General features: G+C 35.4%; 1 protein-coding gene across 1 annotated transcript in view; it reads right to left on the reverse strand.

Moving 5' to 3' along the window:
- Positions 1-12,117, reverse strand: part of CFAP47 (cilia and flagella associated protein 47) — a 402,255-nt gene that overhangs the window by 271,098 nt on the left and 119,040 nt on the right. Inside the window, exons 28-31 of the mRNA XM_075200313.1 lie at positions 11,701-11,850; positions 7,579-7,798; positions 5,450-5,662; positions 3,608-3,689 (exon numbers count right to left, since the gene is read on the reverse strand). Of these exons, the coding sequence (XP_075056414.1) occupies positions 3,608-3,689; positions 5,450-5,662; positions 7,579-7,798; positions 11,701-11,850 (665 nt within the window). The remainder of the gene's footprint in view (positions 1-3,607; positions 3,690-5,449; positions 5,663-7,578; positions 7,799-11,700; positions 11,851-12,117) is intronic.

The following is a 12,117-nucleotide window of genomic DNA, read 5'->3' on the forward strand; positions in this document are numbered from 1 at the left end:
ATGTCTAGATCTCCCACTGTTACTGGTACTGTTTTTCCATTAGCAAGACAGTTATAATAGAAATTATATGGCAAACAACACTGCCATAACAAATATATTCTACAATAATCACTATTATTATTGTTATTACTTCTGCTTTTAGTCTTTTTAGTGTGTTCAGTGATTCTAGTCTCTAGACTGATTTAGTGAAATTGTGTCTAATAGCCACATTTTATAACAAAGTACATGTCCCTTCCAGGCATCAAGCCTTTGTTTGGACTTCTGTGGCTTTATCTGCAGAATGCAAAGCACAAATAAGTTTAATGATTGCCACTGGAATAAAAAGAAAAACAGTTACCGGCATCCAGCCCTTGTAAGAGCTTATTAGAGGAGATTTTTAGAGGAACCAGGTATTGGAAATTACTTGCTATTTTATAGTCAGACATTAGTGGCTGTCTCTTATGCATCTTTTCATCGCAAGCATATATCCTGGCAACCAATTTTATATCAATGTCATCTAGTTGTAGAGGAAAACAATTCTGACTTTTTACACAATAAATTTCTCTTTAAATAACAAACATAAAAAAATGGAATACAAAGTTTATGAAAAAGCTATTTTCTTGTTTGTGAAATACGAGCAGTACTTTCAGCATGTTGTGATGCGCCTTATGTGTGTAGCTTCCATAAAAGTTTGGATGTTTTTGGTTCAATATTATAAGCTAATGTTAGGAAAAAAAAACAAAAAAAAAACTTTTTGTAAGAACTATGATGAAATTAAAATAGTAAATAGCAGATTTTTTACAGGGAGATGATATATTTTTGAATGTGGTCATTATTTAACTAGAATACCAATGGTATATATCTATTGGCAGCAGGTGAACCTTGAGCTGAGGTGCTGTTTATAGACAGTCAATAACAGTCACCTCTTAGCTGCACCTAGTGTTCAATATGAAGCACAGGAATCAGAAAATAATTACTTTATTTTAGGTCTTAAAGCTCCATACTTAGGAGAACTAGGCAGTTAATATAGACCCTATTAATTTAGGCCCTCTTTGTACCTAAAAAAGAATGTTATATAAACAAACCAGTGAAAATTATTCTTGGTTAATTCAACACGCAAAACTGGCATATGTGGTATTGTCAGGAAAAGTTTGAAATACTACACTAAAATGTTTTAATAACTTCTACTGACCACATTTTTCATTAGGACACAAAGCAAGCTCCTTACCCCAATTTTATTTTATAAACAGCATACAGCAGAATTTAAGCTACAATGGTTTTGCAATAAACAGTAGAATCAATTCCCCAAGTGGAGTGAAACATTAAGCACCCCTGACTCACTTTATTTTTTGGTAAGGTCTTACAAACGTTCATTCTGAATTGGCATATTCTGGGCCTCCTTGGAAGCCTGGGTGCAAAGCTATTGCTTCAAACTCCCCTATTATAATCTAACACTGACTGTATGGTTGCTGTGTGTGCCAATTATAGGAGTACATAGCAAATTCTGACATTATCTACCTATCTTTATAAAGATATACACATACACAGGAGTTGACTCGGGAAGCCCCTTGTACCCGACCACACCAGCCCTCTAAATAAAAATGTACCGCACACTGTATTTGCAAACAATCAACTGGGTGTTTATTTTGGGGAAAATAAATGGGAGAGGCGGATTTAAATATGGGGAAATTATAAACAGAATAAACGGGACAGCGGGTAAGATATTAATGAAAGCCAACAGTAAAATAATAACTAAACAACAAGATGTCTGCCACACATACATTCACTAGCGCCCCAAACTCTCCCACAATGCACTCACACACTGTGTGAAAATATAAAATCAACAATAATTACAATCCTGCCAATATTAAATAGTTTGTAAGGTTAACTAATTAACGTTGGTGCACTTGTTGAAACGTTGGCAACTTTCCTTATATCTCTGACAGGTAACACAGTCTCTGATATATGTGGAGCATAAATAATGTCACAGTATTTGGTGTGTTTTTGTTACTTATTGCTCTCCTTTGAAGATGAGGGTCTTAGCCACTGTTGGGTCGTGGACTAACTGCGCGCCTGATCTTGCTAGCTGTCCCTCTCTGCTCACACGCAATTCGCTAATAGCAAGAGTCTCTCTCTCTCTCCACACATAGGCTCACTTTGCTGTGTAATCTCCCTCAGGCTGCTTAGGCGACTTGATAGTGGATTTTCTGCAATGATCCAACTACCTCTCTGTGCAAAATCCACACCCAGCTTCTCTTTGCATAGCTTGGGTATCCCTCTGTTTCTCTATACACTTCACTCCTTCTCCTGTTGCTGTGACACACTTCACACACCCAGCACCTCTCTATGTCAGCTTTTTTCTTCCTGCCCCTCTCTCTTCTCCTCATAGACTCTCTGGTATGGCTGACCACTGCTTCACCCTGCATTTCCATATTAACCTCATGACTTGGCTGCTTAGTATAAGCCAGCCTGGTTAGATATTGTGTGCATATATATATATATATATATATATATATATATATATATATATATATATATATATATATTTTTTATTATTTTTTATTTTATTTATTTATTTATTTTTTTCCACTTCTATTAGCTTTTCAATATTATAAAAGTTCCCATTCAACATTGCAAAGTTACAGTGCACTGGGAAACCCCACTATATGTGAAGTCCAGTGCCTTTGAAGCTGTAAGAAAAGGCTATTAATCATGCTTTTTGGTAAATTAACTAACCATAAAATGTATCAAAGCAAATGCCACAGGGTTGTTTTACAGAAGCTTTTACTGTGCTTTATGATTTTAAAACCTATGCAATCAGCGTTGACTGCCTAAGCACCAAGTTATTTGGATTTTATTTACACTGAAAAAAAAGGGCAAGTTTCAAAACTGCCTTTAGGTACCACTTTTTTCCAGAAAGTTTCCAAAAACTTTTTCCCCAGCTATTTATTGGTATCTCACTGGGTATAAACCTTACATTATGTAACTATGAGGTCATGTTTTCTGTATCATTGTAAACAGCAGCCATAACAAATTAGATTAGGCAGGTACATATGATGAGAATTGCAACCGTTAGTGAATAGAGCAATATGGGTTCAGTCCCACTATAAATGGAGTGAGCACACAGCACGCTACTATCAGTGCTTTGAAATTTACAACACAGTGATATGAGAAAAGACTATTGAGATGGCTGTAGGGATCAATAATAACTCTGACCACTGCCTTTTCAATATAGTATCACATGTGAACAAGCTTTCGGTAGTGCAGCAAATTCATTGCCTAACATTTCACATTCCCAATGGGCAGATCAGAATTGATTTTCAAGAGAAGAGTAACATGTTTTCAACAACAATCTCTTTATGGCTTATTAAATAGACCTCTAAATGTGTTTATTAGATAGCTGTGTACCAATTTTAGACTGTCACTCAAATCCTTTGCATTTTTGTTGATTTTGAAAAATTACCTGTCAAGTGTGAAATATGAAGCGGACCCACAAGGTACAGTAATAAGGAAAATTTGTACAATATGAGTAAGTAACATAGGAATAGTAATTGACAAGTTCATGAAGGTTAAAAAAGGGATATTTTGTTATAGATGTATTATTACTGTCACCTTTCTAGAACCGTACCTGTACTTGCATCCATCTCTCATAATCAAACGGTTCAAAAAGATACTCTGGTTTAATGTGAGGAAGAGATGCTCCTTGGTTTCTATATGAAATACATAAATGCAACACAAGTTTGTAAATTGTAAGTTTAATAATGTCTACAAAATATCACTTTAGTTAAGGTTTATACAGATGAAGGGCCTGATTCATTAAGGATCTTAACTTAAGAAACTTCTTATTTCAGTCTCATGGGCAAAACCATGTTACAATGCAAGGGGTGCAAATTAGTATTCTGTTTTGCACACAAGTTAAATACTGACTGTTTTTTCATGTAGCACACAAATATCACCTTTAAATTTCAGTGTACACATAAGCTATCAAGTATTTGTTTGCTACATGAAAAAACAGTCAGTATTTAACTTATGTGCAAAACAGAAAACTAATTTGCACCCCTTGCATTGTAACATTGTTTTGTTTAGGAGACTGAAATAAGAAGTTTCTGAAGTTAAGATCCTTAATGAATCAGGCCCGAAGTCATTGCAATAAGATAAAAAAGACAAATGTAGATGGATTAAATTCCGGCTAAATAGCTTAAATTTAAATACAGATGAACCCGCAGTATAATCTAGTTAGGATACCCTGATATCATAGCTTGCATAACTTTATGATGGTCCGTAGTGGGCCACATGACAAGGCATTTCTAATAATGCCCCTGAAGAAAAATAAAATTATGTTGACATGTACCCAACCTGCAACAGCAAACTTCAGTCTGCTGCAGTCAGAAAAAGATTTGCATTTCCAGCCGTTTGTGATCAGCCTTTGTACTGTTGTGCTCTAGAGTAGTCTAGAACTAGATACTACTTTGTGTAATACTGCAAATATACATCATTTTAGGGGAAGTTTCTACATAAACAACTGCTGGCAAATCTTAGCATCTTTTGGATAAAAATATGAAGCCTGCCACATGCCCTCTTCTCCCCAAACACACCCTAAGAAGATTTTTGTGGCTTCTACTTAGGAGACAAGACATCTACAAACTAAAGTGAATGAAAATGCCATCATGTCAAGTTGTAGCAAAATAATACTTTGATGCATTATTAAAGATATTTAGAATTTCAAAATTTTTGGAAGGAAAAGGGTGACAAATTAAAGTCTCTTTCCAAGTGAAAAATGTCTGTTCTATCCAAAATAACTCCATGAAAACTCATCATACATTAAAGGTTCATTAAACGTTTATTGCATGTACCGTCTACTTAATTGATGTCAATTAGCTTTTAGAATTAATCTAGCCAAGATTTTCATGGAGTACCAGGCTAACTTGTCCACTTTAATTAATTTCTCAAGATTTTAATGTTTGCTGTCAACACAAACATGTCAGTTACTTATTTCTTAGCCATCAAAAAACTGTTTTTCTTTTTATAGAAACAGAGAACAGGATAGGACAGGACAGGACAGGACAGACAGATAAATAGATAGTAAAGCAAAACAGAACACATATGACGATGCCATCTTTACAGACTGATTTTTACCACTTATGGCTCTCTCATGATTAGTGAATGATGAATAGTTATTTGTAAATGTTACTAAAGTCTGTTGTCACCTCTAAAACTTATAAACCCTGTTAATTTCAATGTGTAGTATATTGTTGCCCTTGGAATTAATTACACATTATTCAAGATAAAAATCTTTACTCTGCAACAGTCATATGTTACACTGAAGTGAATGTATTACATGAGATGTTGTATAATAAAGAATTTCATCTTGAATAATGTGTAATTAATTCCAAGGAGAACAATATCTATGTATAAATCTTACAGCACAGAATCACTCTAGATACCACTTCTGTAATATGTCTATTCTTACTTGAGGAAAGTGAGCAGTGTCACATGCTGCCAGTGAAGCTGTAGGACTCTTTCTGTGGGATCAGAGGGCAGCGACTGGCTTGCAGTAATTCCAGGCAGCATCTGTCCACTCAGGTAGAACAGCATGTCATAGATGGTTTTCGTTTGCTTGCCAAGATTTATTGTTTTTGGTGCCTTTCTTTCAGATTTTGATAACTCGACTTTGCACACCCCACTAAAAAAATCATTGTAAAAAAAAAAAAAAAAGAGGAAGAAACATAATTCAGGTACAACATGTTATAAATTAGTACATTGTTATGTACTGTTCACTTAGAAATACTGTGTTAAACAGTAGAGGCTAATGTAAGGCGTGCCAGATTTCATTGCATTTAACACTAAGGGCTAGATTTACTAAGCTGCAGGTTTGAAAAAGTGGGGATGTTGCCTATAGCAACCAATCAGATTCTAGCTGTCATTTTGTAGAAAGTAATAAATAAAAGCTAGAATCTGATTGGTTGCTATAGGCAACATCCCCACTTTTTCAAACCCACAGCTTAGTAAACCTAGCCCTAAGGCCCCTATTTTAGTAGCGCCGCATATTGTGAAAGATACTTTTCAATCCTCATCACATGAAAGATTTCTCATATTTATTAAAAAATCAACACAGGAACAGCCGTTCCAAAAAATGTCTGTTCCTGTGAAGTGTATCACTTAGTTTACACTTCTTCTTCTCTTGCGGTCCTATTTGCGATGTGTTTCCGGCTTGATTGAATCCCTGTGCACATGCTTTAGAGCAGAGCTGTCTTCAGTGAAAGTTTTCTATTATTTTATGATTGAAAACTTAATTTCGTTCATTAATAAATAGCATTACTGAGCACTCCCCATACACTGTTATGTGGACTGCTCAGAAAAACTAAGAGAAATGCAAAGCAACAGATATCTATGATATCTGCTCTGATGCAGTGATCATAAATTAGAATTTAGTGGTTAATCCTGAAAACCTCAGTTTTGCAGGGGCTGGGTACAAAATCACGACAAAAGAAATACAGACAATTATCCTAGCAACATGAAAATGCCAACCAGGTAAATGCCAACATTTACATTTGCCCGACACTCAGAACATGCCGACAGTGTGAATGCCAAAAGTGACAATGCCGACATAAAGTGAGCAATGCCTGCGGGTCCGGTGGCTTTACATTCGCTGGACCCGCTGGCACAAAACCGTAAGCAGGCATTGCTCATTTAATGTCGGCATTGTGATTGTTGGCATTGTCACTGTCAGCAAACACACTGTCAGAATTTTCTGAGTGTCGGGCAAGTGGAAACGTCGGCATTTTCATGTCAGTAGGATAAGTATTGGTATTTCTTCTGCCGGAAATTTGACCACCACCAGTGTTGCAGAGACTGTATAAAAGTTATACAAAAAATATGATTTTCTTTTTGGAGAAGTATCAATGTGATAATTATATACAGTAATAAACAGTCCTAAGACAGTTCACGGAGGGAAACAATTTCCTGTAGTGTGCCATAAATGTACCTGTTGTGTAGTTGGGAAAAATCTAACAGTTATAATAAAGCCTGAGTAAAAGCTTAATTGTGACTTAGTAATTAATACACATACATTTCTCAAGAAAATAGTTATAAACCTGTGCCCACGCCTATCCTTTCAGAATGTCCAGTTACAATGCCTTGAGCATTATACGGTATATATAAGTCACTGGTGTGGGCTGAAGATCATGCGACTATAATCTCATTCAGAACCAATGTGATGAAAGCTTGCAAGCTTGCTACAGCTTAAAGAGGTGACAAAAAGTTTCTCAGTAAGCTCTGCCCTGCAAGTAATTAGCAGGTTCTTAATAAATATTCAGGAATATTTATACCAGCCCAGAAGATGGCTCACTACACGCTAATGTGTAAGAAGGCAAATTATGAAGTGGAAATTTAGAAGTGGTGGTATGAAAAATGTAATGGGAATGGAAGTGAATGGAATTTGATAGTTTTACTATAAAGGAAGTAGGAGAAGTGGCAGTATGCTATACCACCCACTTCGACCACTGCCGGTAAAACTATGTTAATGTAATATGTTTAGCTATATGTTGTCAGTTCACATAGCTGTTTAATTTGTAGTTGTGTGTAGGTATTCTGTACTACCTCCATAGAGAATGAGGAATTGTAATGGGATTACACCCACTGGCCCATCCAAACAGACTGAACCACATTTGAACTGTGGCTAGAACTTTCTGAAAAAATATCCATTCTTCTGTATCTTCTTCGGGATAAAATGATAGCTCCAATTTGTCCTTTGTTCTTTGATACTGAATCTCCTCGCCTCCACTTTGTGTTCTTTCATTATCCAGCACATTACAGTCTTCTGAAATATACGTTGGAACATTCTAAATGAGCACAATTATAATCTCAACGGCGAAACATTTCAACACAAATTATTTACAATCATCCTTCAATTTCCCAACTGCACTGTAATCCATTGTAATATAATATTTACCGAAGAGTAAGTGCTCTGTTTTCTGAGATAGTGTTATTAATGGCATTAATCTAACTAAAAAGCAGCTTCCCGGGTGTTATGTGCAGCTTTCACAGTTGACTAAAGCAATGGATGAAACAACAACAGCAAAGTTTATTTTACGGTTTTGTTTTCATTACGCACTCAGTGATTGAATATTTCACTTTGCACAAATTACCAAATAAATTGTTCTCTATATATGCTTGTTTTGTTCTTTCCAGGCTAGCTTTGGAATACATATGTACACAGTAGATGAATCCCGTACTAGTACAAAACAGTCTTTAGGTGTATTCCAGATACGGACAATATACTTAGATAACCCTGTGGTGTTGATTGGTTTGTACTGTACTAAACGCTGTAATTCCTTTTCTCCAGTAAGTATTTCCCAATGTTATAACGAAATCAATACCTAAAACAAACTGCATTTCTGATGATATATAATGCATATGTGGTATAATATAATATATAGCATACTATAGTAAGTGTTAGCAATTATTGTTGTTTATTTGATAAATAGAGGAAAACCTGCTATGAGAATTTATCTCTGTTTTGTCTTCAGACTCCCCCCCCCTACCCTTCACTCAATTATTCCTAAGGTTATAAAGCAATAACACTTAATAGAAGGCCCAGGTGATGTATGCAGCCAGTGTTAGGGACATTCTACAGTCTCCATCTTCCTTGTAATACCATCGCCATAGTCATCCAGAGGTAGGGACAAGAGAAAGAGCTTCCCTGTGTAGTAGTGTTCTTTCATTTTCTTTGCCTCTGACTGTAATGTTTGGGTTTTATTATTACTGTATTGCTTGACTCAGGCCAGCATCAGGTGATGTTGAAGGAAAGTTAAGGGAATTATACATTTTGACAAAAACAGACATGACATACTGCTCATCCTGATTGGACAGATGCTGCCTGGAATTAATGCAAACATGTAATGAGAAGGGATAGACTAGAAGTTCATTGATTAGGTGCACTGAATTCCCTGAACATAATGGAATAAAGGTAATTGATTGAACATCAATATGAATTAAAATGTAACTTTTATTATTTCTATTAAAATGTTAATAAGATTAGTGAAATATACAGGTGCTTGTAAATTAATGTGAGTTGGTGTGTATTAAAAAACACTGAATGCACTGCTGCAACACTCCTATAATTCTTTCCCTAGGTTGTTTCTGAAAGTGCCCACAAAAATAGGGTTAGTATGAAACTTGGTTACTCAACCAGTTCCTGTGAATCCTGTGGTTGAGTATATTATCATATATATCACTGATATATATGATAATATAACAGAGGCTGTCCGGTATATATCCTGTGCTTGTGTATAGCTTTCACTAATGGTGACCTCTGTTAAATGAGCGTGAGGTGTCTGTTAAATGAGCGTGAGGTGAAGCCCACTAGCTATCTCCGTTACATTGGAGTCCTACTTAATCCCTTATTGAACTAATCTGGAAGTAGATAGGAGGAGATAAATTCTCTATTAATAATAACTCCTCATTAATAGGATTAGATAATCATGTCTAATAATAGTATAGTATTGGCTGGATTGAGCGTGCATCCAGCATACCTCCTATTCCAATATGTCTTGGTTTCTTTAATTAGTATTTTAGATCTTCTGTCCAATGTGGATTTTGAGTTTCTGAGTTCAGTGAACCACTAAAGATACCCTCTGTATCTTCTCCCTACCCAATTTGTCTTGAGCTTAGAACCTGTCTAATGTTGAAACTTGTCATATTGATATATTTTAATAATGATGTTCTTAATGTTAATTGATGTTGGACAATATAGTAATATTATTGACAATAGTCTCTAATAATTGTGCTGATAGAAGGAACTTCAACTGAATCAAGTAGAATTAGACTGAGAGAAAAGAAATAGATTGTATCGCACTGATTACGGGGAATACCCTCATTTGTACATTAACCCCAGATTCCTCTGATAAATTCCATGAGGGATGCTACTAACTTGCGTATATAAGTAATGAGAAGGGATAGATTAGAAGTTCATTGATTAGGTGCACTGAATTCCCTGAATATAATGGAATAAAGGTAATTAATGCAAACATGCCTGGGAACACAGACTTCCTATGTATTACAGCTATTTGAGGTGAATCCACAATTAAAACAATAGAAAGTCCTAAGAGCCATCTTCCCTGCTTGCTGTGTAGTGCCGGATAACTCCTATATAATGGTCATCTTCATCATGTTAGCAATTTTCCTAATTACTAATCCTTTATTAAGCAATAAAACGGCTCAACTGATATTTTTGTCTTTTTTTGAAATTGTGATGGTTCTCTCCTACAAGTATGGGATCTATTGTTAATTAGCTAGTTATGAGATCTATGCATTGGGACTTAGGTTTTTCCTAATAGGGGGTATTACTAAAATAATATCTTATTATTTAAATGTCCCTCTGTTATATCTCACACTGCACACAGCATTATTTTCCTCATTTACATGTTTACCAGTGCTCCACACAGTGACTGTTTCCCAGAATACAAATCCCACACCCATACACATTTTAATGTAAATATGGAAAGTTGATATGCTCCTTGCGAGCATTACACCAAAAACAAATCAGACATTTCACATTTGCACTAGATTGATCAAATTTATTTGCTGTTTGTTTGCTGTGTGGTACTGAACATTTGGGGCTAGATTTACTAAACAGCAGGTTTGAAAAAGTGGAGATGTTGCCTATAGCAACCAGATTCTAGTTATAATTTATTTAGTACATTCTACAAAATGACAGCTAGAATCTGATTGGTTGCTATAGGCAACATCTCCACTTTTTCAAACCCACAGTTTAGTAAATATACCCATTGCACTTTCTTAATAAATACTATCAGGAAGCATTTCTGAATACTGGTTCCCAGGAATGCAAAAAACGAAAGTAAATGTTTGATCAGTTGCTATAACCTCCAGCACATTTTTCCTGTGCACCATTTTTAATAAATGCCGACCACTCCATGTTGGTTCTCAATATTACATTTTATTTTTTTTCTCAATAATATGCTAATTCTTCCATTTATAATAAATTGTATATAGACTGCTTATTTTAGTTGTCTTTGGAAATACAAAATAAGTACATTTGTGTTACAATATACTAAAATGCATAACAATGCTGCAGTGTTTACACTGTAGATAAACCTTTATTACTCTGTTTAACAGGACACTGGTTTCTACAGAAGGAAATTCTATTTATATTACATAAATGTGAAATAAATACACTCCTAAATGAGAATATGATTATGCAACATGGGTGGATTTTTGTTTTAATAATGCTAATTATAAGATCATTATCGGCCTGTTGGAGATTCTCTTGGATGACTTATTTTCTCTTGGAACCCGTGAAGACGCTGTAAAACGTTGACAGCTACACTTTATCTTTAGGATCGCTCTGTGCGATACATTTGGAAATAACAGAAAAAACTATAAAGCAAATTGGAAAATAAAAGTGCTTTCCCAAATGAGTACTCGGCCCTAAAATAAACACAAGTACACTACAAAACTTCACGGGTATAAACTGAACGGCTTCCCAATAAAGCATGTCTATGCACCTTACGATAGGTAGTTATTTAGAAATTCCATCTCAGCTATTCAACCTTTTTGATGTTTTAGTCCTATAGCACACAGGTGATTTATTAGAGAGATTTAAAAACAAGTTAAACAAATTGAGACAACAAATTGCCAGTGCGTGCTAACAGAGTCATTTTCAATACTGCAACTTATATAAATACGCAAGATGTTACCCACCTGAGACAGATTCGTCATATGTGGAGCTTGTAATACCACCAGCACCAAGAGAACTGGAGGATGTACTCAGAGAAGGTGTTTCGGGTATGTAACAAGGTCGTAGCACGGCTTCCCCAGAGCTGCAATTGTTTCCATTATTTCCATTATGGCCTAAATATTGCACACATGGGAAATAGATAAATCACTACCAATTTATCATGTGGGAGAGGAGACATACAAAACACTAATAGAGCCCCTATTTTACAAATGTATACCCAGACATATGGTGTAACATGAAATATATTCAGCCACCATATTCTCCCAAATCAGAACATCTTGGAGTCAATTCACAGAAACAGCTTGATCTAACTTTAACAGCTTCACTGTATAGGCAATCAACCGCATCTGCACCTTGCACTGTACAATAGCCATTGCAAG

Source organism: Mixophyes fleayi, chromosome 2 (assembly GCF_038048845.1).
Source record: "Mixophyes fleayi isolate aMixFle1 chromosome 2, aMixFle1.hap1, whole genome shotgun sequence".
Lineage (NCBI taxonomy): Eukaryota > Metazoa > Chordata > Amphibia > Anura > Limnodynastidae > Mixophyes > Mixophyes fleayi.